At 39.1% G+C, this 27,792-nt stretch overlaps 2 protein-coding genes across 2 annotated transcripts in view; both read left to right on the plus strand.

Moving 5' to 3' along the window:
• The window catches only part of SLC44A1 (solute carrier family 44 member 1), a 178,877-nt gene extending 165,411 nt beyond the window's left edge, over positions 1-13,466 (plus strand). Inside the window, exon 16 of the mRNA XM_033122514.1 lies at positions 11,692-13,466. Coding sequence (XP_032978405.1) covers positions 11,692-11,706 — 15 coding nt within the window. The 3' untranslated portion in view covers positions 11,707-13,466. The remainder of the gene's footprint in view (positions 1-11,691) is intronic.
• A 5,715-nt stretch (positions 13,467-19,181) lies between these two features.
• Positions 19,182-27,792, plus strand: part of FSD1L (fibronectin type III and SPRY domain containing 1 like) — a 63,888-nt gene continuing 55,277 nt past the window's right edge. Inside the window, exon 1 of the mRNA XM_033123739.1 lies at positions 19,182-19,355. Within this exon, the coding sequence (XP_032979630.1) occupies positions 19,341-19,355 (15 nt within the window). The 5' untranslated portion in view covers positions 19,182-19,340. The remainder of the gene's footprint in view (positions 19,356-27,792) is intronic.

Raw genomic sequence — 27,792 nt, forward strand, 5'->3', positions numbered from 1 at the left:
ACAAAGCAGCTCATGTTACTGCTGCAGGCTGAAAACACAGCACGTACTCCTTTCCATGGTATAGAGGCCCTCCGGCTTCATGTGTCCCATGCTCACTGAGTGCGAGCCTCATTGAACACCTTTCAGCTTCTAGTGATGCTAGGCACTTTTCCACCTCAGGGTCTTCACATATGCTGCTCCTTTTGCCTAGAACATTCTTCCTCTGCTTTCACATGCCAGATTCTTTGTCCTTCAAGCCCAATTTTTCTCTATTCCCTCAGACAGGCCTTCTGCAACCAACTCCTGTCCCGCTGGTACTTTCTCTTCCAGCATCCGGTTCTGTTCTTTTATGGCATTTTATCACCAACCAGGCTTCTGTATTTATTTTTCTTGTTTATTTGTTTAATGCCTGCTCTCCTCTGCTCCCACCAAACTGTAAGTGCCATGTTCAGTAACGTATGTACTAGAACTCAGTACTGCATATTACATGTGTGCAATTAACATAGCTATATCATGGGATACCATGTAGTCAACGCAAATAATGTTTTCTATAGGTATTACTCGCATAGAAAGTTGTGCATGATATAATTTTAAGTGAAAAAATTTATATATGCGTAGTCGGATAATTCCACTTTGTTTTAAAAATGTGAATATATACTACATATATATTACACATACATGTGTATGTTTTAAAAATCTGCAAGGTGTTACAGTGGTCATCTGGGTTGGGAAGTTGTGAGTGTAGATTATTTTCTTAATTTTCCTTTTTAAAAATACTGTGTATTATCTTTGCAATAAGAACATACTTTAATTTTTATAACTAAATAAATGCAGTCCCTTCTCCATCTACTTGTACAGAAACTCTCTCAGTAAATGACATTTTACTGAGCAGCAGTCTGGATGTCCTGCTTTATGGGAATATGGGGCCAGGGTATGGCACATCTCTTCAAAAAAAGGTTAGGCAGCTATTAAAAATCATTGTGAAAAAAAAAATCACTGTGAAGAATGTCACAGTATGGAAAATGCTAATTATATAACATTAACTTAGAAAGTAAAAGACAATGGGATGAAATAATACAAATAATTTTTAAATGATGTTATTATTTTGCAGTGATTGAATTATGGTGATGTTTTTTGTTGTTCAAAAACTCCCTATAATATTACTTTCTACATTAAAACTTTTTATTTTTAAATTAAGTATGTGCTTGAACAATTTGTGTATAATCTCATCTTGTTAAATGTTTTGGTAAGAATACGGAGGGTGCCAAAAAAAATGTATACACATTTTAAGAAAAGCAAAAACTATATTAAAATTGTAATACTCAACATATACCGATAACAACAGATGAATACAAGTCACGTTCGACTTCTGCAGTTACAAGAGGTGCTCAAAGTGGTTACCATCAGCATAATTTTAGTACAGTTTTTTCCTTTCTTAAAATGTGTATACATTTTTTTGGCACCCTCTGTACTTGTGCAACTTAGCGTGTCTATATAAATCAGTACAAAATAAAATTTCAATCCCTGGGATATGTAATGCATGACTAATTCCACGAGGTGGCAATATCATAGTTGTTAAGCAGCATTGGGGAATTTGCAGGGGTGCCTTATGTTATTTCTAACATTGTGTATGCTTAATTATATTTTGATCTGAGTTATATATTGGTCCTTGATTTTCATTAATATTTACACTTCCTTTGAGTTCCAAGAATGTAATATATTTGATAATTTTATATTTTAAAATTGTAAGTTAAATAATTCCCTGACTGGAAGAATGAGAAGGTCTCTGCCCACACATTATCGTCTTTCTACTACTTCTTTGCTTCCTAAATCTTTTCCATTTTTTTAAATAATAATCAAATAATATCAACTGCTATTTCTGGAAAACCTTTTCTGGGTAGGTCATTGTGCTGGGTCTTTACATACATTGCCTCATTTATTCTTACAGGGTAGTTTTTCCTCCCATTTTACAGATGAGAAAACAGAGGCTAAGGGGACGATTGGCAATTTGCCCAAAGTCTCACAGTCATTTCTTTCCAGAGTCTGAATTCAAACCCAGTCTCTGTAAAGAAATTGTTAAGTGGATAAATTGGAAAATAAGCAAATAAATAAATAAAATGACTATACATTAATGAGTGTGTGTGTGTGTGTGTGTGTGTGTGTGTGTGTGTATCTACTTCTATCTATCTAATTTAGGTCATATTAAAAAGAAAAGGGCATAGTAAATAAGATACATGTTAAATAATTTCTATCTTCTGTTTTCTCTTAACATATGAGAATTCCCCCATGTTATTAAAAGGTCCCTGAAAGCAGAACTAATAGATTTATAATATTCTTTCATTTGCTACATTTTACTCAGTTTTATTCTCCTGTTACTCAATATAGCAATTTCTTCTCAAAATTAGGGGATTATCAGTAATGCTAAAATAATCATCTTTGTATCTAAAATATTTGTCTATATCTCTGCCCAATATTAAAGATACATTCCTAGACCTTAAATGACTTATTAGACCTCCAAAAATGAACTTTTAAAAGGCTCTTTTTGTAATTTTAACCTGATTATTAAAGTAACAAATTTTCATTTTAAAATATGTAGAGAATTTTTTCAGAAAAGAAAAAAACTATGCTTGCATCCCTCTAACCAAAATAATAACTATTTTTATGATTTTTATGTATTTCCTGCTAGGTTTATGTATTTATGTATCTATATTTATCCACATATATATACCCATTTTCACAGCTTTGATAAAATATATACACACAGAAACTTTCATATCCTGTCTTTGTCATTTTACATTTTATATATATATATATACACCCACACATATATATATTAGGCATGTTTAATATTATTAAATATTCTTCAAAAACATGATTTTTAATAGTGGATTTATATTCCCATGTATCCTTTTATTACTGTAAAGACATATTTGTCACACTGCTAATTACTTCCTTAAGATAGACTTGTGGAAATGGTATTGTAGAGCAAAAGGTGAAGATAAAGTTGATACATATTGCCAAATTGATGTCTACAAATGCACTACCTATTTACATTTAAAATCTATGAATATCCCCATTTTCCACACCTGGCAGATACTCATGACATCATTCTCATTCACCTTTGATGACCATAAAGGGAAAATAGAACAGTCCCTTGTTTTCATTTGCATTTCTTTGATAGTAAATTAAATATTTTGCATTAAGTTATCAACCATTTATATTTCCTTTCCTCTAAATTCTCTATTCATGTCCTTTGTCAATTTTGCTATTGAGATATCACTGCTTTTCTTACTGTTGGATAAAAGATTTTTATGTTAGTGATATTAGCATTTTTTCTGTCACATTTACGGCAAATATTTTTCATCCTGTCTAATTTGTCTTTTATTTTTGTTAGTGATAGTTTATCTATAAATGATTTAAATTTTTATGAGAGACAAATTGATCATGTATTTTATGTTATTCTCCTCTTTTTTGTTCAAAATTCTTGTCTGAACCCTCTACATCAGTAAAATACATACCTATACTTTCTTGTATTTTTTTCTTTCTAAAATTAAGGTATAACTTATATTCTATTTTTAATGGTTTTATCTCTTTCACTTTTCGTATTTATTAATAGCTGAAAATAATTTTGTTATATCAATGTAGTGAGGCCCACACTGAATATTTAACGAATTTCTGCCAATTTAATTAAGCAATTTGTCCCTTCCCCCATTGGTGAGTGAAGATGTTTCATCATATGCAGTAGACCCTTAATAGTCCAAGTGTAATTAGCTTTGGACCTTGATCAGCCACATGTGGGTTCAGATCCTGACTCTGCTACTTTTTTTTGGTCTCGGGCAAGGTACTTAGCCCATGGAATCCTCAGCTTCCCCTTGTGTATCAGAGGGATGGTAAGGAGGATTCATTATACAGTTCTAGAGCAGTTAGCATGCAGTGTATCTATCACCTAAGAAACATTCAATACAGTACATATTAGCTACTATGATTTGACTATGATATTGATACAGTTATTCCATACTTTAATAAATCCTGATGTTCTTGAACGGTGTACAAAGCTTTAGTTGAGTTACTGAGAATTTAAAAAAAATAAAACGAAGCTGCATTCACATCTCTACAATAGGCATTAGCGTGGCTCACTCACAGCTACATGATACCATTCCACATCCACAGGGCACATAATTCATACCATGCCTTAGAAGGAAGATCTGGAAGGATAGAAAACCAGATTATGTCAAAAGTTAGAGGGATTTGAAGGTAGGGATTTTCTGTATTACTTTAATTTTTTAACAATAATTATGTATATTGAGGGAAAAACAAAGATGTTTATGGAAAAAGTGCATACCTCAACAAAGTTAGGGATCAATCACCATCCAAGATTTCATTGCAAATAGGAAAAACATCAGCACTTAAATCTGCAACTGCAGAGAGCTTTTAGGAGCCATTTCAAGGCATATCTCTTGTCTTGTCAATCTCTAATTCCTTGTGCCAATTTTATTTATTGTAGTTTTAGACTGCACTTTCACACCCTACATTAATCTTCATTTTGAAATTTTACTTAACAACTCTTGCCCGTTTTTCTTCCAGATGAAATTTAGATTCACTTTAGGCCTCTCCAATTACCTACCTGTCATCTCTTCTTGGATTTCTGATAAGTATATCAAACTTATTCCCAAATCGAACTCCCTTCTCGGTAAATGGCAAGAGTGACCCTCGCTTTGCTGAGAATGAAAACCATGAAATGAACCCTTAACCACTCTTCTCCTCTTATACCCTGCATCTAGTCTGTCAGTAGTTTGGACTCTATTATTCTATAGAGACCCATCATTCAATCACTTCTCACCTTCTCCACTCCTTTCACCCTTTATTTCTTGCCTGAAAAATTGCAGTAGGTTCCTAACTGGTCTTCCGGCGTCTAGCCTTGTCCCCCTACATTTTATTCTCAACACAAGAGTCAGAGGTGTCCTTTTAAAATCTAAGTCAGATCTTATCACTCCTCTGCTCAAAACTCCCCAGTGACCTGCCATCGCACCCAGAATAAAACTCAAAGCCGGTACGTGATTCACCCCACCTACCCACCTCTTATTGCTTTCAAATCATTTCCTACTACTCTCCCTTCATTCACTCTGCTCCAGCCACAAGACCTCCTGGCCTCTTGTTCTTTGCATAACCAGGCACCTCTCACCACCTTTGCTTCTACATGTCTCATGCCCTCTCTTGCTTCAGGTCTCAGTACAAATGTTACCCTATCAGTGAGTCCCTGCTTAAACTACTTATGTAAAATGGTAACGCCACTACCACATTCTGTCTTGGTTAATACCCTTTGGTTTTCTTTATAGCACTTACTATCTTTTGACATATAAAATCACTTACTGTTTACTGTCTGTCAGAAGGTCTCTGCGATGTTAATGAGAAGACTATTAGATACATAAATTAATTTGAAAAATTTTTTTAAATAATTCTTCTTCCCTTGTAGAACTTTGGTATTGCCTCAGTTTTGTTGAAATCTTTTCTGTCTCTTAGTGTGTGTATGCCTTAATTATAGTTCTTATTTTGTGGGACCAAATCATTTCTTACAAGTTTTTCATAGTTATTTTCTTTCTCATTTAATCGAGATATACTTCACATATCATAAAATTTACCATTTTAGGGTACAATGTATGGTTTTTAGCATGTTCACAAACTGTGCAACCATTACATTATCATCATCCCAGAAAGAATCCCATGCTTTGTAGCAGTCAGTGCCTATTCTCCTCACTCAGCACCTGGCAACCACTAATCTCCTTTACTTCTCTATGGACTTGCCTATTCTGGATGCTTCATATAAATGCAATAATAAAGTACATAGACTTTTTGACTTGCTTCTTTCACTTAGCATAACATGTTTTCAAGGTTCAACCAAGTTGTAGCATATATATATATATATATATATATATATATATATATATATATATGTATATATCAGTATCTCACTTCTTTTTGTGGCTGAATAATATTCCATTGTATAATATACTTCATATTATTTATCCATTCATTAGTTGATGGATGGCTGTTTGCACCTTTTAGCTGTTATGAATAATGAGACTATGAATATTTGTACAAGTTTTTGTGAGAACATATGTTTTCAATTATCTTTCGTATGTACTTAGGAGTAACATTGCTAGGTCATACGATAACTATGTTTAACTTTTGAGCAGTTGTACCATTTTACCTTCCCAATGGCTATGTATAAGGGTTCTAATTTCTCCACATCCTCACCTATTTTCTGTCTTTCTTATTACAGCTATCTTAGTGGGTATGAAGTGGTATCTCATTTTGGTTTTGTTTTGCATGTTACTAGTGACTATTGATGTATGCACATTTCTGTATGTTTGTTGGTAATTTGAAAATCTTCTTAAGCAAAATGTCTGTTCAGGTCCTTTGCCCATTTTTAAATTAGGTTTTTGTTGTTGAATATAATAATTCTTCATATAGTCTGGATACTAGACCTTTATCAGATATGTGATATGCAAATATTTTCTCCCATTCTATGGGTTCTCTTTCTCACTTTCTTATAGTGTCCTTTGAAGCATTAAAATTTTTTAAATTTTGATGAAGTTCAATTATCTGTCTTTGGGGATGGGGTTGCTTATTCTTTTGTTATCATATCTAAGAAACCATTGCTTAATCCAAGGTCATAAAGATTTAGCTCTATTTTTTTTTTTCTGAGACTTCTATAGTTTTAGCTCATACATTTAGGTCTTTGATCTATTTGTAGTTAATTTAATGCATGGTAAGAGGTAGATGTTCAACTTTCTTCTTTTGCATGTGGATATCCACTTGTCCAATCACCCCTTATTGAAAGACTATTCTTTCCCCATTAAATGGTCTTGTCACTCTTGTCAAGGTCAAACTCAATTGATTACGGATCTGTGGGTTTATTTCTGGACTTTCTAGTCTATCCATTGGTCTGTATGTCTTAGCTGAGCTTTTGATAAATACAGAAGTGAAATGGGTACATTTTGTTCTCTAACAAGTACCTGGAATATAGTTGAACACTGACCTATGCTTCTTACCTGTCAGCTGGCATGGGTAGGAGGCTGACATCCTCCTCTGAGAAATGAGGATCTTAAGAAGGACGTGCATCTGAAAAGAAGGTGGAATTCCTATCAGCACCAAGAGTCTCCTTAGGACAAAGTGACAAATAAGGCCCAAATTTGAATCCATATAGTGTGGCTTCAAGAATTTTAAGCCTAGTAAATTTTAGGTAGATATAATTCAATACACCAGTCTCAGCACCCTCAAATTCATCTGGTAAATATTTATTGAAACCCTACTCTATGCTGTGCACAATAAAGCAGCTTTAATTTGAAGACTTTTATTCCTGGCATACTTCTGACATAAACTACTTGCAAAGTTACTAAAAATAGTTAAGTTGGTTATATAAAAACTATCAATTTTTTTATAGGTCAAAAACAGTTGAATGGTGGCTCTAGTTGGCAAACAGTCCTTTTCTAGTCCTTTTCTTTGTCAGTAATTAGCTCGTAGGCCAACTATCTGTTCAGGCCACTCCTTGGTTAAGGTAGTAACACCTCATTTGTGTATGATAGAAATGCTTGTCTTTCTGTTCCACTTTGTTGAAGGGGGCAGATCTGACGGATTGCATAAAAATTACCCAAAATGATACCAGATTATTAACAGGCAATATGTAAAGAAGGGGGCAGAGAATAATTTTTCTGGGTCTGGAAGCTTTGTCCATCTGTATTTAGGGTCCAAAGCTTTTTTTTGCAATATTATATGGTCTGCCAGAGCAACCAAAAATCGATCCCTTTCTTCCTCTTTACTGGTGCCAGAGATCCTATGGCAGCATTGTATTGTTTGTGTCTGGTAATATTTAATCTTGATGACAGCTGGAACAAAGATGCTTTTATGCTCACCTCAAGTTCTATCACAGTGTATTACAGTGAACTCAGAAAAACAGCCCATACTTTTAAATGACATTATTCTTTTTTAAGTTGCTTAAAATTGAGACTTCCATTTCACATTATAAAAACCAACAACTCTGTTCATCAAAAGACACCATTAAAAGAGAGAAAAGGCAAGCCACAGAGTGGAAAATTGGTACTTGCAAAACACATTTGCAAAACTCATCTAAAATTTATAAAGAACTTCTGCAAATCAGTAAGAAAAAGACAACCCAAAAGGCTAAAATACTTGCACTTCACAAAAGAGGCTGGTCAACTGCCCAATGAGCATATAAAATGATATTTAACATCTTCAGTTATCAGGAACATGCAGATTAAAATCACAATGAAATACTACTATCCATCCACCAGAAAGACTAAATCCAAGGTGTTGGCTAGCTTGTGGAACAACTGGAACTCTCATACACTGCGCATGGGAAAATAAACCAGTACAAGCGCGCTGGAAACTTGTTTTACTCTATTGTTAAAGCCAAAAGTAAATATATGTCCTAAGATCCAGCAAGTCTACTCCTGGGCATGTACCCGACAGAAATGCATACATATGTGCACTAAAAGACGTGCTCCATAATATTCATGGAAGTATTGTTTGTAAGAGTCAAAAACTGGAAACAGCTCAAGTGGTCACAACAGTTGAATAAGTTAATAAATTGTGATATATTCATACAATGGCACACTACACAGAACTGAGAAAGAATGCACTACAGCTAACTTGAAATGACATTAAACCTGACAGATATGTTGAGCAAAAAACTAGACACAAACAAGTACACACAGTGTGGTTCCTTTTAAATCAAGTATAAGAACAGGCAAAACGAATCTATGGTAAAAGAGATCAGAATAGTGTACTTTAGGGAGTGCTTTGCTGGGATGGAGGCTTGAGGGAGTCTTCTTGGTTACTGGAAATATACTATAGGTCAATCTAGATAGCGTTACATGGATACATACATGCGTAAACATTCATTAGCCATGTATACTTAAGGTTTGTGTACTTTATTGTACTTCAGTTATAATTAAAACTTTTAAAGGTATGTTTAAAAAAATAAAGTTTTCCAGACACCATCATCTCTTCTGTGAAGTCAGGCAACTGCCCCAGCAGACAACTAGAGGGGTATTCTCTGAAGAATTCAACCAAGTAAAATTGGAGATCAAATTGGCTTTATTAAGCTATTCGTGGACATGGCAGCATCCCTTCTAGCAACTAGAAGGAAGCTCCCAGAGGTATACAAACTGGAAGGTTTTTATAGGAAGAAGGGTGGGACAAGGGAACTAGTAACAAAATATAAGACAGGATTATTTTGGGCTGGGACATTTTTGGGAGGGGGTAAGAAAACAGGAAGGTGTTTTATTACGCAGATTGCTTCTTTATAATGGGGGAATGGAGATGATATACTTTAGTTATGTTTGGCTTTTAAAATAATATTTTAAAATTTAAAAAAAGAGGAAAGCTAAATGTAATGTGGTCTACTGGGTGGAATCCTGGAATAGAAAAGGACATTAGGGAAAATCAATAAAATCTGAATAAAGTATGGAGTTTAGTTAATACCTATGTGCCAGTGTGGGTTCATTAGTTATGAGAAATGTACCATAGTGATGAAAGATGTTAACATAGGGGAAACTAGATGTGGAGTATATGGGACCTCTCTGTATTATCTTTTCTGTAAACCTTAAACTATTCAAAAATTTAAAAGTTTATTTAAATTTTTTTAAAAAAATTGGAGGAAAGAACTTTTACTTCAATCTCAGACAAATCACAACTTTGGCATAAGCCTACCGTATTTCCCTGAAAATAAGACCTAGCCGACCATCGGCTCTAATGCATCTTTTGGAGCAAAAATCAATATAAGACCCGGTCTTATGTTATGTAAGACCCGGTCTTATAGTAGAATAAGACCGGGTCTTATATTAATTTTGCTCCGAAAGACACATTAGAGCTGATGGTCCGGCTAGGTCTTATTTTGGGGGAAACACAGTAGTGTTCAGGCCACATGACTGTAACTAAGCATCAACCTTTATCAGTTTATGTCAGTCTAATCTATAGTTTCTGTAATTTTCAGTTATGGCAGAAAACAAACCATGAAAGTTGAAACTACAAGTCAAAACATGTAAAATCATAAAACATGGAACTGATTAGACAGGAAAGTATAGATAAGGTGTTGTGGAAATAGGAAGTCATTGTAATTTCTTGAGTGAGGAGCTGATGTAGTGAGAACAATGATTTAGGAATTTATTCTATGAGCAGTTTGCAAAGTAGATTGAAGTTGAGGAGAAACTGAAGCAGGGGGACCAGCAAAGAGTCAGTAACAGGAATGTGAAATGAAAGTCTCAATTCTAAAACCCTAAAATGAAACTTATGGTACAGGGTTCAAGCAATGTTATTCTTAGTGCCACATACAACCTGTCTTAGGCACCTGGGAACAAGAAAAGCTTATTGTGGAGATGGGTGTATCAGGAGATCTTACCCCGACTCCATCAGGTATTTGAATTACAGAACTATTTTATGTCCCCTTCTTCCAAGTCCAAGCTCTCCTAGTGCCTTATCAGGACTGTGTCTTGACACCTCTGCATGTCCTGCAGCAGCCCCATGCTTGTTTGCTTGTCAAACTTGAGAAAACACTTCTTTTTAGTTGGAAATTATTTCAAACGTACAAAAAAGTTGCAAGAATAAGAATAGAATACTACACAGAAAACCATAGACTCTTTTTACACCTATTGTTAAATCTCTCTCTCTCTCTCTCTCTCTCTCGCTCTCTCTCTCTCTCTCTCTCTCTATATATATATATATATATATATACACACACACATATATATGTATATATGTGTGTGTGTATATATATATACACACACATATATATGTATGTGTGTATGTATATATATATATATATATATATATATATATATATATGAATGCATGTATGTCTAGTATTTTTGAACTGAGAATAATTTGCATACAGCATGGCCCTTTAGCCCTAATGACTTCCTTGTGAATTTCCTAAGAATTAGGATATCTTTTTACAAACCACAGCATAGTTGTCAACTTTGGTACATTTACTCAGTAACTGTCTCTTGAATAGAACAGAACTATGAAAATACCCATTATCCTGGTCTGACCTGTCCCATTGTTAGCTGAGTCACGGGCATGAAAAATCCAAAGTTTCATTTGAATTTCAGGTTTGGGTGTTTGAGAGTACGATAGAATCAGATTTTTCATATTAGTTTTGAATTTGATCCATTATGTGTTTGTTTGACTCAGTTGTTCAGCTATTCTAAAAACACCTTTGTCAAAGAATAATACTGACACCAATGATGGCAAACACTAATCTAGCAATCCTAATTACTCATATGTGCCAGGTACTGTTCTAAGCATTTTGTATATATTAATTTTAATGCAGTTAATCCTCACAACAACCATAGAGGAACATACCGTGATTATCTTCATTTCATACATGGGGAAATGTAGGCACAGAAATTAAATAACTTACCCATAAATAAACAGCCGGTAAGGGAGTAAAATCAGGATTTGAACCCAGGCTCTTAGACATTTTTCTTGTCTGTTAATCTCTCTCTCTCTCTCTCTCTCTCTGTCTCTCTCTGTCTCTCTCTCTCTCTCTACTGTGTGTGGTTAGCCTTATTACATTTCACAGTGTCTTCTCTAAAGATGATCCCACACTATTTTTTGTTATTGATTACTTCTCATTGTGTCACGTTCCCCTAGGAGAGAAACATTCATTTTCTTGATGTGTTTATTTTTCAGCTGAAGAAAAGGTGACTGGTCCCTTGAGCCCGGAAGAATGAACTCAGAGGAGGCTGTTTATACAAGGTTCTCCCACTCACCAGCTGTTGAGTCTGTACATGAAGAGCAGGATAGTATTACTTCAATGAAAGCATGTAACCATGTTCCCAAACCACTGACAGCCAAGTGGATTTGGTACAGTGGGGCTGCCTAATAAATAATTAATCAGAAGCATTTGATACAAATCTGTCTTGCAGCAGCGTCTTCAAATTTAGTGTTGTCTCCTTCTCTAGCCTCATGTATGCTACAGTGATCCTTGCTACTTCTCACTGCAGTGCCAGCACTGATCTGAAGGCTGGAGCCACAATGGAATTCTCCTCATATGGGCTGTGTCTGTCCTGTTTGACTGCTATTTATAGAGACAATGTGGGTTAATAACTACTTGTTGAGTGCCTGTTCCAGGCCAGTCATCAGGCTGGGTGCTTTACAAACATTTAATCCTCACAAAAATTCCATGAAGTTGCACTTATTTTCTTCGTGTTGCCTCCGAGCAAACAGAGGCTCAAAGGGGTTGTGCGCTATGCGTAAGATCCCACAATTGGCAGAGTCAGGGCTCAAATCGAGGTCTAAATCCAAAGCCCTCCACTTTAACATGCTGCTTTGCCTATTACTGTTCTAGAGATAATTAGCCCATCATATCATCACTGGTCTTCCTTTCATAAATAGAGGTGGGGATGAGGGTATATGGGAAGTGCCTGAGAGAGAAGGTCAAGGAGGCTTTAGAGTCACGGAAGAATCACAGAATTATTTTCTAAGAAAAATAACACAATGTTCTTTCAGATCAGAAGTTGATTAACTATAGCCAGTGAGTCAAATCAGCCCCCAAACTATTTTTATAAATAAAGTTTTGTGGGAACACAGCCACACCCAATGATTTGTGTATTATCTACGCCTGCTTTCTCTTTACAATGGCAGACACTGTATGGCCTGCAAAGCCTAAAATATTGACTATCTGGGCCTTTCCAGAAAGTTTGCTGACCCCTGTTTTGGATGACTTAGGAAAAAAGCCAACTGTTTTCATTAAGGCCAATTTATTGTGCGTTTTTTTTTTCCATTTGACTGAAAAACTACTTAAAGATTTGCGATGCTGAGATAATCACCGTATTCTAATGGTGGTAGGGGAAGGGTAGAGGGCTGTAGGGATGTAACCAGGGAAGGTTAAGGGACAGAGTAGGAGAGAAAGGTCAGGCCCTCTGCGTCCCCAGCCAACTCCTCACCCCAGGCTCATGCCACTCATTCCTTCCTTTTCCTCCTGCCAAATCAAGTTTCTTAAAATAGCTCTTTGCTCATAAACTTGGAAGTGGCTTCCCTCTTACCACATGCTCAAATCCCAACACCCCAGCCTGCAATTTAGAGACCACAGCAATCTGACCCCTACTAACCTTTCTTTCCACCTCCCCTTTTTTCTTCTCTTTTTTTTTAACCATGAGGAAGTCATGCCAAATTTGAGTTTATATTTCAAAGCCATTTTACTTGTCTTTGGTTCACTTTTACATAAGCAAAAAAGCAGACATATAATATTTGTAGGTCATGGATTTCATAACAGAAAACCAGGTTGAGCTTTCATATAGGATGCCACTTCACCTAAGGTAAAAGTTATAAACAAAAGAAAACTTTATAAATGTATTAGTTACTTTTCTGTACTAGACATTATCCAATTGTATTTAGAAAATAAGTTCTAAGGTTTTGTTTCATTTTTAGATTGTAATATCATAAGCTTTCTCCCTCATTGCTATGTATTTTTCATAAAGACAATTTTTCATGGCTGCAGAATATTTCATCTTTTGTATGTTGCAAAGCTTTCTTAATACTTCCCTGGCATTTGGGCATTGAAGGTTGCTCTTTCCATTCGTTTCTTCTCCTATATCCATTCCCTGGAATTGTGCTCATTCCCACCTTTGCTCAGGCTGTTAAGAGGTCATATTTTCCCTTCTTGGCTGCTTGTCTTAAGTCCTACCCTACTTCCCCCTTCAAACTCCTATTGCTAGGGAAATTTTCAAACTGACCCTCAAAATGAGGGACGGATTTCAAGAGACTTATTTCCCTAGGAAGTGCTGACGTATTGGAGAACCATCTGAACCTGACAGCAATGACATTGCAGTACCAAAGGGCTCACAAACATCCTCGTTTCCTGGTGATGTACTCAGTAGAATGACTTATTTTAGAAAATAATAAAGATAGCTAACATATTATGTACTTTCTATATATCAGGCATTATTCTAAGCACTTTATATACACTGTCATTTATCTTCATGACAACCCTTTCAAATGGGTGCTGTTAATATTTTCATTTTACAAATAAGAACATTGAGGTACAGAGAGATTAAGGCAACGTAGCTGGTAAGAGTTGGTGTTTGAATTCAGACGGTCTGGGATGGGAGTCTGGGTGCTTAGTCAGTGAAATAGAAGTGCAGTGAATTCACTATGGCCTTTTATCTCCCTAGTCTCAATCACCCAGTCTCAATCCGGCCCACATCATTTTCAGAGTGTATGCAGAGGGAGAGGCGATGCTGAGTAATGTTCTTGCTGGGAACAGAGAGCCTGTTCCTCTATGTTGGAGAAACCTGGCTGGAGGCCAGCATCCTTTCATAATGAGATCAACAGGCAGACACATTTGCTTTGTCCTTGGTCATTCTCTGACCAAGAGGCATTTCCAGAGCAAGGCGGGATGTGATGGAAACACCTGTGTCTTCCAGACCTCACTCATTTCAGTGTTCCCAGTACCTAGCATAAAACAGGCCATCATACATGGAGAAAGTATTGTGACATGGTAATATTACAATTGCTATGGCCTAGTTAAATGCCCCTCTCATGCCCTCTCCCAGGAAGGAGTGGGGCCTCTTGCAATGATCATATGAGACTGAGTTTGGGAAGAAGAGATTCAGAGCACATTCCAGAGGTGTGCATAATTGCAAAGCTGAGTCAGAAAAGGAATGAATAGTTATTGGCCTCTAGTTTGAAGAATGAAAGAACATCAGTGTTCAAAAAGGTGTTAAAATTATCATTGCCAGCTACCCTCCAATGCCTGATTCCGCTAGGATAGCTCTGCCAAGCAAATGCCCAGCCACCTACTTGGATACCTCCACTGATGGGGACCTCACTACCAAACAAAGTTCATTCCAGTTTTGTATGGATGGCTCTGTTAGAAAGTTGGACTTTTGTTGAGGAGAAATCTATCTTTCTGTAGCTTCCATCCATTGGGTCTAATTCTATAATACCTGTGGGATGCTAGAGAACACGTCAGCTCCCTCTTCCACACAACAGCCCTAGAGAGATTTGGAGGATGAGATGCCAGAATCCCTGAATTTTTTCCTCTCCAGGCTAAATACTCATAGGTGCTTTAATTGTGTCTCTTCTCACATGGTTTCCAGGCCCTTTGTCAGGTTTGTGTGTACTGACTACTTCTCATTTTGCTTAGAGCTCTCCAAGTATGGAGCTAGCCCACCCCATAGGGCTCCAGCTCACATCAGAGCAGAACCATCCTCTTCCTGCTATGAGAAATTAAATGTCTATCATGAGTTTCTAGGATCAGAAATTAGTATTCTGTGTTCCCAGGGGTTCCAGGATTTTTGAGTGACTGTTTTTAGGCAGAAGGAGGCAGGGAAAAAAGAATTAGTTTTCTGTAGTTGGGAAGAGATGATAATAGCTAATATTTTTTGAATGCTTATTATATGCTAGAGACACTGTGGTAAACACTTAACATGAATTATCTCATTTAATTCACTCAGCACCCCTTGTAGGTGGTACTGTTATGACGCCTATTTCACAGCTGAAGAAACTGAGGCTTACAGAAGCTCAGGGTTCCTCCGGACTAGGTGGTGTATGCCAAGACTCAGGCCAGATATTAGTAACAGGGAACAACAGGTGGAGATTTGGGGCTTCAAAAAATAGCAGTATCAGGGCAGTGATTGTGCTTCAGAAAAGCCAGGCATATCAGTGAAAGGGGGAGTTAGGGGTGAGTGCAGAATTTCTAAGGCCCCAAAGATTGAGAGGGAGAAAGCCACACAAGGGTGGCACAGAAGGATATGATGTACAGGGGAGTAACAACAGGAACAGTTGCCGTTTGCTGAATGTGTCCGAAACCAGGAGCTGTGCATACGTGATCTCCCTTAATCCTCACAACCCTACCTGGGAATCACTATTATGATTGCTATGTCACACATGAGGAAATTAAGGCTTATTGAGGTGAAATGACTCTGAAGGCTGCACAGCTGGTAAGCCATAGTGTCAGGATTTCAATTCAGGCCACTGACTCCAGGCCTGTGGCCTTATACCTAAAGGGGAAGACTGTTGGCAACACTTAAAGGAAGGAAGTTTCTCTTCCAAGAGATGGGGGAATCCCAGAATTTATGAGGGATCTCGGGCTGTAGGCAATGCTTGGCAAGAGAGGACAGGGAACCTGGCTCTGGAAGACACGATTTTGTCAGACTGTTTACATCAGCAGTGTCAACCCTGAGGCTATCCTAACATCCCAGTAGCAGAAACCTAAGAGGTGAAATGTCACCTGTTTTTATGCCTCCCTAGCTCCTTTTATCCTTTTTAAAAAATGTAAACAATGTGCTTTCTATTAGTTCAATGGTCCTTAAGCTTTAGTGTACATTAGAATAACCTGGAGGTCGTGTTAAAATACATTACACCCCACTCCCAGAGTTTCTGATTTAGTACATCTGAGGATGAAGCCTGAGAATTTGCACTTCTAACAAGTTACCAGGTGGTGCTGATGCAGCTGGTCCTGGGAATACATTTAAGAATGCTTAGAACCATATGATTTCACTGATATGTGGTATATAAACCGAAAACAACAAAAGAACAAGACAAACAAATGAGAAACAAAAACTCATAGACACAGACAGTAGTTTAATGGTTACCAGAGTGTAAGGGGGGTGGGGGGTGGGAGATGAGGGTAAGGGGGATCAAAAATATGGTGATGGAAGGAGAATTGACTCTGGGTAATGAACACACAATGGGATTTATAGATGATGTGATACAGAATTGTACACCTGAAATTTATATAATTTTACTAACAATTGTCACCCCAATAAATTAAAAAAAAAAAGAATGCTTTAGTTATTAGTAAGGCTACTTTTGCAAATTTCTAAACTGACTTGGCTGTGCAAAGGTAAGTACAGAAAAAGCAAAGGACTTGTCCATAAGCCAGAAGCACCAGGAATGGGTTGGTGGGTGCAGACTTAGTGAATCACTCCAGCTAGGTGAGTGACTGTGGCGGGAGAGCCTGTATGTACTGGGGAAGATAAAAGTCACAGCCAGAGGAGACTAGCTATTCCTGGATAGGAAGGAGGGGAAGCAGAAGGCTGCAGTGACCTGGTCAAGGGAGCCAGAGTGGCCACAGTGACAGAGACCTGGTGAGGGCAGAAGTCAAATGGGGTAGAGCTCTTGTCAAATGCTGCAGGCTTCTGGCTGGGCTGCAGGGAAAAACAGGAGAGGGAGAGGGTAAGCAGCCAGGAGTGAGCTCCTTGGGATTGCGGCCTGTGTCAGAATCTGGTGATCACATTTCAGCTGCGACTCACTGTCTCCAAAGCCTCTTTCTGCCTGTGGGTATGCCCATCAGTCATAAAGTGCCCAGGAATTGCCCTCTGACAGTAGCGAGGTGAAGTCCTGGCAGCAAGAGAACTGAAGACAGCACTGAATGCTATTTCTTCCCCTTAGTGGTGGGTCCCACAGTGGCAGGCAGGGCCAAAGCTGGGGAGCTCGCAGTCAGGTGGTTGGACCTCTGATCTTCTCCAGTTCCTGGAGCTGCATTTCTCCCTCATGGAAAACTGACTCAGCTGCAGTCTGTGCGCAGTGCAGAGAATGGCTGTTGTGGCTGCCGCAGTGGGCTCCTGGCTGGGTGTCTGGCTGCTCTCACTGCGCCTTGAGGTATTGGAATGGTTTGGATGGGAGGCTCCTTTCCCTTGGTACCAAGAGACGGACCATCTCTTTGCAAGACTGCATGCCATTAGTCCTTTCAGCTGCAGGAGCAAAATCATACTCATAGGCCCTCCCTGGACCCTGGCCTTCAAGCACTACCCACCTAGCTTGAGCCAAGTTCCTGTTTTCCCTTTCGTGACCTTCATCCTGTTTCTTATATGTGTCTGTCCAGTTAACAGAGGATTTGTTGAGTGCATACTAGATGGCAGGCCCTCAAGGAAATCACAGTATAGTCAAGGAAACCTATGTACAGCAATAATTACAGCCGTGTAGGATAAATGCCGTTCCTTAAACATAAAGCTCTTGCCCTCTTAGGACCTTTGTATCTGCTGTTCTTCCATCTAGAATGCTCTTCCCCAGATCTTTGGGTGAGATCACTTCACTCAGATAACTTCTGAAAGAGCCCTTCCCTGACTATCCTATGGAAAATAAGCCCTCACAAATTCTGAGTCCATTACCATATGATTTTTCTTTAGGGCACCTCTAACCATCTCACATTAATTAATTAATTAATCATCTATCTATCTATTTATTTATTGTTTGGTCAACCTCCCATACCAGATTGTAAGCTCTGCAAGAGAGCTGGGCCTTGTCACTGCTGAATTCTCAGTTCATAGAACTGGTACCTAGTAGGTACTCAATATGTAGTTCCCTTTTGTTCATTCATCATAAGTGATTGCCCAGTTGAACTTTTCTGAGCCTCTCTAGAGTCAATGAAATGGAGGATGAGGCCTGTCCGGTTGGGGAAGAACATTTTCAAGCCTATCTTCTCAAGCTTTCTACAGTCTGCACTGTCCTTTCATTCCAGACTGAACGTGTTCTAGCTCCCCACGAATTACTATAATATACTGAGCTTTAAGTAGGTACCGGGCCCTTCAAATACGTTATTTAATCCTTACAAGGCTCTGCAAAGTCAGCATCATTTCTCTTTGTTTTACCTAAGATGAAACAGGCTCAGGGAGAGTGACTCGCTTAACATCACAGATAGCAACGTGTCCAGGGGGGCTCTCTGGGAAAGGTCTACCAGACTCCACAATCTACCCACCTTTCTGCCAAGTTCCTACAGGCCTTTGCCATCACATCTCCACCCTAGCCCTTCTCACGGGACAGCTGGGCCGAGGCTAGCCTGGTTGCTCCTCCACCGGCAGTGAGGGAAGGTGCTTCAGAGGCCTGCAGGATGGAGAGGGGGCTCATCTATCTCCACCGCCAGAGTTTTCCTTCCCGCGCCCTTCCCATGGGCCCGGCTGCTGGATGCCCAGTGGTCCATTCCAAGGCCTGCAGCGATCGCGCGCGCCGGAGGAAGGAGACTGGGGGATGGAAGGAGACGCTCCTTCAAAGGACCCGCGTGCACTCGCAGTCTCTCCTCCCGGCGGTTCCCGCCCGGCACCCAGCACCCCCAGCGCTGTCCAGTCCCGCGGCAACGCGCATGCGCGGGGCGCTCCTCTCCCCCTCCCTTCGGCGGGCCGCCCTTTCACCCTGGCAACCGAGGCGCGACGAGGGCGCGCGCGCGGGCTGGGCGCGGACCGGGCGGGGCCGGCGGCACCGGTGCGGGCTGCGGCTGAGGCGGCGGCGGCCCAGGACGGCGGCGGCCGCGGGTAGCGGTCTTGGCCTGTCGGACCTCCCTCGCCATCCCACACCGTTCTTGGACGCGGTCTCGGGCCCAGCGGACTTAACCCCTGGCCATGGACTCCCAGAAAGTAAGCGGGGTGGGGGGCGCGGGCCCGCGGAGGCCGGGGCGCCCCGGCCGGGGTGGGGGGTTGGCGCGCGGGCCTGGTGGGGCCCGGCTGGGCTGCGACCACGGAGGGTGAGGCCCCCCGGCCTTTCTTCCCGGAGGGAGAGAAGGGGCGCCCGCCGGGCAGTGGGGACCGCGCCTGGTGACCCAGGCTGGTCTGTGCGCTGCACTTGGTCCTGGGCCCGGGCTCCTGAAGGGAAACAGGGAGGTGTTCCCATTTGTTAATCGTGTTCTGCAGCTCTCTAGGCCCCCCTTGATTCCCGCAGCCTCCCGGATGCTACTGAGGGTTTATCCCTTTCCAGCAGAGGAGGAAACTAAGGCACATGGGGTCTCCCTGCTGACGCCAAAGCTGATGCTCTTTCCTCCGCCCTGTCTGCTCCTAGGAGTCTTGGCACAATGCATGCTTCTTTAGGTCGGGAACCAAATCTCCTTCGTACCACCCCTGCCCACCCCCCCTTCGCTAGTATAAGCGGGTCTTAGTGTTTAGTGTTGATTGAATTGTGGGGAAAGAGTTGTCAGGGCAGCGGTTCCACCCTCTTTGACTAGTAGTGTGTGGCTAGTTACAGTTACCTTAGTGGTGATCGTGGCATGTTTTATCCTTTCCGAACCAGTTAAGGAAAGGATATACAGAACTAGCCGGTTCAGTTAAGAAGAACAACAAAAACAAGTTAGAGAACATAGCCAATGTTTTCAATACAATTAGAAGTGAGTTATTAATATTCAGCCATCATCCCTACATAGAAATCAACCACTCTGTTCTCTTTGTTAGATTATAGTAACTGAAATATAGTACAGTAAGGAAACAAGTGTTATTAATAATGTAGCAGGGAAAAACAAGGGCATATCCAAGAGGGCATTCTTTTCTATTATTAGACAGAAAGCACTGGAGAGACTTACTAGAACAATGTTTTCTGTAATTTTGCCTGGATTCACCTCCTTGAGGAGCGCTGGGGGCATGAGAGAAGAGTGTAAGGATACATTGACTATTACAGAATTAAACAAAAGTGCAGGTGATTTCATTGTATGCGTGCATCTTGAAACTCAGTTGGGTATACTCAATTTTTATTTCTGTGACTATTAAGACATTTTTAAAAAACTACCTTTTGTGTTTTGAATATACGTTTAAAACATCTCTGCCTAAATTTGTAAAACATTTCACAGCTTATTTAACTTTTTAGATAAAAGTCATATGATATCTGAATGGTGTTTGTTCAGGGCAAATGAAAGGGCAAAGTTTTGGAGTCCAGAGACTTGAGTTCCATTCCACCGTTTACCGGCTCTGGGATATGCAGCAAAGCACTTAACCGTGATTAATCTATTTCCTTATCTATGCAGTGGAAGTAAGAATATTTTATAGGGTTATTGTAAAAATCAGGTAAATAGTTATGAAAACAGTTATTAAAGTTTACAAACAGCGTTAAAATACTCTATGCGCTGTAAAATATAATTTTACAAAGTATTTTAATGTGGATCACCTTATATTGCCAGGGCATGCATTATCCCTCACTTTAATGAGGTCTTAAGGAGGTTGTGACTCCTTCACGGTCATCTCACTTAGCCATAGGATAAGTAAGATTTGAACTTACTTGTTCTCATTCCAAATGATGTATTTGAGTACCTATACGTACCATGTGCGGTTTCTTCAGAGGTAGCAAAGAAATAACTGTTCTTTCTTACTGGCATTAATGTAGCTTATTTGCGATAACTTTGAGAATCAACTTCACAATATTAGAAAATGTGTAGAATTTCACTGGTGGTATCAAATAATATTTCTAATTAAGAAAAAAACCCTTCATTTTGTTTTATATCTTAAAACGAGTATTTGGTGTTAATGCTTTTCACCGTGAATTATAATCATGAATACTGCAGAATCAATTATACTGCAGAATACCTCAACTAATAATGAACTGAACTGGATATTTATTTCTCTTTAAATAGGACAGTAAGTAGTACATCCCTGGCATGATTTTTCTTTCCTACTATGGATTTTTCTTTTCCTACTATGTTACAATGAAAATAGGAGCAGGAATGGTATCTTAGTGTAAGGAAAATAGTTAGGTTCTGTAAGTGGCAAAGGGTGACAGTGGCTTGAATATATACACCTGTTTGTAAGGCATTGGGATTTGGGCTTTAAATTATTAAGAGGATGGCTTTGGAGCCTGTTATCCAGTCCTACAATTTATCAGCTCACTGAGCTTGGGTAATTTGCTGTGTGTGTCTCCATTTCCTTATCTATAGAGATAATAATTATACTTATCTCAAAGGGTTATTGTGAGGATCATGTTAATTTTTAAAAATCACTTGGTGCACACATGAGTACTATCTGTTAGCTGTTGTTAATAATTTCATAATTCCACCTTCAAAATAACTCTCCTTTTTTTGTTAATTTGTGTAACTATTTTTCTAATCCAGTCTAGCCAATTTTTTTTTAACCTTTGTCCTTAAGTTTGAAAGTATGTTTTCTGTTTTTAATGTATGTAAGAAATGATTTCAAATGGTGGTGCCAAAGAAGAGTTGTTAAATCCTAGTTGAAAGAAGATTGGAAGTTCTGACTCATGCAATCAGACAATAGAGGTTCAGTTAACTGGACAGTCTTACAGAAGCTTGATGGTGGCTAGTCAGCAAATGGATTAGCTTGACCAGCTGCTTTTTTTGTCCGTGAAAATAACTTGGACTTCAGTGTTGTGTTAGCAACAGATGCTTTGTTTGAGTAGAGGAAGAAAATATAATTGCCTTGGGTATGTAAGGCATACTGTTGGATACAGAGAACTACAGTATTATCTCCCAGAAATAAACAGAGGGATTTTGTTTATATCAAGTTTCTGGGACACTTTTGTGAACAGGATGTGTTATAGATAGGTGGTTTTGTTTGATACTTAAACCTTTTGATTATGTCCTTAAGTGGTTTTAAGATAAAATCCCAAAGGTTTCTTTACCTGATAAAATGTGTATATTCAAAGAAACCATTGAAACAAATGAGACATTTGTGCCTTTCTAGAATCTTGGTGCTTAAAATTTGATAGTTTAAGTTAAATTTTTGTACAAGAGATCATTCACTTCATAGGAGTTACTGTTTCTAGCAAAAGGTCCATGCTGTAGGAATAATAAAAGAGAAGAGGAAGGGGGAAGGGGTCCCAGAGGAAGGGCATCAGCAAGAGCATACATTGTCAATTGTTTGCTTTCCCCCACTTTTTACTGTGTGTTCTTTACTTTCTACTGCTTGGAAAGGGTTAGTGACAGTCAGATGAGGCTTGACTGTATAAGAGTGGGCAAACCTAGAGTTTGGAGATTGAACTGAGTAGGGGGAGTTTAAAAAGCATGACAGCCTGTAGCAAGTAGCATGTCTACACTTACCTTCCTTATCCCAGGTTCTCCTGTACTCTGGTGTTTGCTATCCTTTGCTTTCATATTGTACCCTAGCAGTTCAATGACCAAAGACCTCCACCATGTCGTATAATACCAACTGTCTAATGTTGGTCTGCCTTCCTCTTGTTAAAAAAATATTTCCTGAGGAAGGGAAAATTGGGTATTGTTTCGCATCCAGTATTGTGGTAGATTGCTTTAAACTCTCACAACAGCTCTTACTCCTGTTGCACAGGTATGGAAAATGGAACTCCGAGAGGTTAAGTGAGTTGTTCAGAGTCACACAGCAGGCAGGTAATAGTCAGGAGTCAAACCAGGTCTTTCTTCACTGCCCAAGCTTTTTTCATTATCACCCTTTGTGCATGAATCCTTTGCTTTTAAATGGTGGTAGGATTAAAATAATTAAAACTTAAGATGTTAACAGGAATAAACTCCTATAAAGTAGTTTTTAAAACAGAAGCTAGTTAAGACTAGTGAAAATAGTTGATAGAAAGTATAGAACATGATTTAGATAAAACCCAGGAATTTGATCTTTCTTGTCCCAAATAAAATCATTACTTTTCTGTTTTATTATATATATATATATGTATATATATATATTTATATATGTGTGTGTATGTGTGTGTATATATATACACGTGTATATATGTAAATATATACATATACATATATGTGTATATATATGTGTATATAGACATACAAAAACTATTATAATTACGCTGATGGTAACCACTTTGAGCACCTCTTGTAATTGTAGAAGTAAAATGTGACTTGTCTTCATCTTTTGTTATTGGTATATATTGAGTATTACAATTCTAATACAGTTTTTTCCTTTCTTAAAATGTGTATACACTTTTTGGTACTGTGTGTGTGTGTTTGTGTGTGTGTGTATGTGTATTTTCCCTCTCTCCCGCAATTTTTCTTGTTTTAAGGTTTTTTTTTCTTTTCCTTTTTTACTGGGGAAGGGGAACAGGACTTTATTGGGGAACAGGGTGTACTTCCAGGACTTTTTTCCAAGTCAAGTTTTTAGCTTTCTGTTGTCCTTTCAATCTTAGTTGTAGAGGCTGCTGTTCAGCTTCAAGTTGTTGTCCTTTCAGTCTTAGTTGTGGAGGGCGCAGCTCAGCTACAGGTCCAGTTGCCGTTGCTAGTTGCAGCGGGCGCAGCTCACCATCCCTTGCGGGAGTCGAACCGGCAACCTTGTGGTTGAGAGGACGCTCTCCAACCAACTGAGCCATCCTGGAGCTCAGCGGCAGCTCAGCTCAAGGTGCTGTGTTCAATCTTAGTTGCAGAGGGCACTGCCCACCATCCTTTGCGGGACTCGAGGAATTGAACTGGCAACCTTGTGGTTGAGAGCTCACTGGCTCATGTGGGAATCGAACCGGCAGCCTTTGGAGTTAGGAGCATGGAGCTCTAACCACCTGAGCCATCTGGCCGGGCCGGCCCCCCCAATTTTTCTTTTTTGAGAGAAGGGCTTAGCTTTCTAAAATAGAGTATAAGGGGTTTTATAAACCCCAGCCTAGCACAAACTGCAAACATTTATGTGGAATGGATCAAAGTAATCTGGGATGATACACAAGGCATGAGGTACCCTCTTCTAAGGACCGTACTGACCTACTCATGATCACTATATTTAAATACAGGTGTCTTCATTTCTTATTGAACTTTGCAGTTTAAGAAATTAGAAATATAGTGACGTGGACCTTTTTTTTAAAAAAACAATTTTAATCCAGTGCTTCTTTGCAATGCCTAACTGAATGTAAGCAGGATTATTCATGCAGCAAACACTTTGAATGTTTACCTTAGTGATAGATATTCCACCCTATGGTGGACAATATTTTGAAGTTGGTGGATTTTGTCTCCAGCTTTCTTATTATGTGATTTATACCCGCAGTTGGCACCTCTTCCCAGTCACAGGTTCTGACAGTATCTGGTCTCAGTTATTGATACTTGTTGATTGATAGCTAATTATATCTTGAACTAATTTATTATAAAGTGTTAGCACAGCCAACCTTTGTATTTTTGTTACAAGTAACATAAGCTTATTGTAGGAAAATAGAAAATACAGATAAATGAAACTAAAAATCACCCATAATCCTTCCACCCAAAGATAACCTCTTTTAACATTTGTATGTATTACATTCCAGTCTTTTTTTATGTATATAGAAATTTAAAAAACTATGGTATCATGTTATATATACTGCCTTATAATTTAACCTTTCACTTAATATGTCATGAGTCTTTTATCATGTTAATATCATTCTGCAGAATTCTTCTGTATGAATGTATTACTTGATTTTTAATCAGTACCATTTTGTTGTACATTTATTTTGGTCCCAACCATTTAATATTATAAATAACATTGAGGTGGACATCCTTGTAGCCAAGTCTCAGCTTAGTCTTATTTACTTACTTATAAATTAGTGGAATAAATCAGTAGAAATAGAATTTATGAATCAATGTGTATATAGTTTTAAAAATCTTTTTATGTGTGTTGCCTAGTTGCCCTTCACAGGTTATGCCAGTTTATACTGCTACCAGCAGTACCTGGCATATCCCCATCTCCATTCCCACTGCACCTCCCTTAATTAGACAGGGGACCTCTAGTTTCCTTGGCTCACCATGAGCTTCCTAGACTGCGCTGAATGGAGCAGCCAGTTCAGAGGTCACTGAACATGGATCAGGCTTCTTCAGCCTCTGACACACGTATTTCCTTAACTCCTAGATGGGAGCGACCTCCTCTTCTGCCCTGATATGGCAGCTGGGCTCAGGGGGAAAGGCAGCATTCCTACCATGTCCTGCGTTAGATTTCTTTTCTGTGGGTCACCTCAGTTGCTCCTGTGTCCAGGTGGTGTTCCAAACTTTCACTGTTGGAGAGGGAGTGGCTTTCTCCCAGGTTAGCTTGTTGATTATCAGCTTACTGAATTCCTCAACAATACACGATTCTCCTTTCTCAGCTCCTTGCAGCACATGTGAGCACGGTACTCTTGTTTGTGTTGCCATAGCTGTGGTCAGCTGGTAAGATTCTGGTTGTCTAGCTTACCAGCTGGATAGAGCTTTCTAGATTTCAACTCTTGTAACTTAATTCAAAGGAGAGGTCTGTGGTGTAGCATGATGCAAATGGCATCATTCCTAGTGGCATTAGGATGTTTTCTAAGAATTCTATCTGCTGGTTTCATTGATTCTTTTTCCATGGTTTCAGGAACCCTATGATTGTTGTGTATAGTCCCTCGCAGCGTAGGGGCCGAGGGTGGTGTAAAAGTACAGGCTTTGGCGGTGCATTCCTGTATTGGAATTGACTGGCACTTGATTGCTGTGTGATCTAAAAATGTTTCTTAACTTGTCTACCCTTCCCTTTCTTCAACCATAAAATGCCAAGACTAATACTACTTTTTAAAAAATCTGTTGTGAAGATTAAAAAGATACTCCTCGTTCGTAGCTTAGCACAGTGCCTGGCCCATAAAAAGTGCTTAATGAATACCAGCGGAAATGGCTCTAGTAATAGTTTGACCCCCGTAAGTTGTAGATCAATTAGTGATATTTGCAGTGGATCTAGATTTGTGTATCTCGATTGTCTAGAATATTAATGTACAATTTAATTTGAATCAGGAATCTTCTGTTCTGAGTAGATGCTGGTGGGAAACCCGCATGTCACAGTGTTTCTTTAATTATGACCACGTGATTATTGATGCCCTCGGATTCAGAGTAGCATATAAACCTGGGTATAATGGTTTTCTGCTACTGGTTCTAAGAACAGGAAGTTTCTGCATTATAACTTCAGAGGCTTGTTGCCATGGATAGTTTCCAATTAAGTGGCCCGAGTTGGCAGAATTTTTTGTTGGATGCAGCAGAATTAAGGCTGACATTTGCATTTGTCATCTTCATATCCATTAACCAAAAACCAGTAGAACCGTGCCATTTCAAATGGTGAAAGTTGTCATGTTCCCAGACTTATAAGATGATATACGCTGTAGTTAAGAATAGCGGTTTCTGCTGCCCTTGCTAGGGCAGGATGGTACATGTTACCATCTGTTGATCAGTTCCAGTTCTTTCTGTTCTTGAAGTAAAAGCTTAGTCCTTTTGGTGCCCTCCGATGTTCTGACCTCCTTTCCATGAGCCTGTGATCTTTACTTTCAGGTTGTACAGTGTGATAGGTAAGAGCACAGACTCAGGAGTCAGACTGCCTTATCTTGAATCCTGGCTCTGCCATGTATTAGCTCTGAGATCCCGGGCAAGCCACTTAACCTCTCTATACTTCAGCGTCCAAACTGGAAAATGCGGGTAATAGCAGTATCCTACCCCATAGGATTCTTGAGAGTTATGGCAGGTATCCCTGAGTTAAGTCAGGTATCCCCGAGTTAAGGCAGGTATCCCCAGCTTTTCGGAGGTTTGCATTTTACCACTTTGCTTTTACGTAAGACCTACCTGTTTTGCTAACCAAAAGAAATCCAAAGAATTTCACTTTTACGAAAAAAGGCAAAAAGCACAAATAGTGTTCAGTGTGTGTTTTGCAGCCAGCCATTGCAGAGTCAGCAGGCACCCCAGGCAGCGAGAGCGGCATCGCTATGCTCCTTCCCTGGGGACCACACTCAGCATCAGGCCCCCGTAGCTTTGAACTGTGTCTGTGAGCATCTGTGCTTTATCTCGATTTATTTTGTGCACTTCTGCTTTTACTATGTTAGTGTTATTTTAGGTTTTATGTGGTATTTGGTATGATTTGTTAGGTTGTTTTTTGGGTCTGGGAATGCTCAAAAAATTTTCCGTAGAAATTAATCATAATTGCTTCTTCCTTTATGCCATTTTGGTTTATGAAAGGTTTCATTCTACATTTGAATACCCAGGAATGTTTATGCTTGTATGTAAAGAGCTTAAGATAGTGCTTGGCACTTAAGAGTATAAAAGCGTTAGTTATTATTTTACCCAGAACCTCCTGAGTGCTTTTACTTCTCATGAATTATACTAGTGACTATAAGATAACTTGAAGCTATGTTCATGCCTCGTACATCCCAGATTACCTTGATCCAGTCCATGGGAATTGATTG

The sequence above is a fragment of the Rhinolophus ferrumequinum genome, chromosome 12 (assembly GCF_004115265.2).
Source record: "Rhinolophus ferrumequinum isolate MPI-CBG mRhiFer1 chromosome 12, mRhiFer1_v1.p, whole genome shotgun sequence".
NCBI lineage: Eukaryota > Metazoa > Chordata > Mammalia > Chiroptera > Rhinolophidae > Rhinolophus > Rhinolophus ferrumequinum.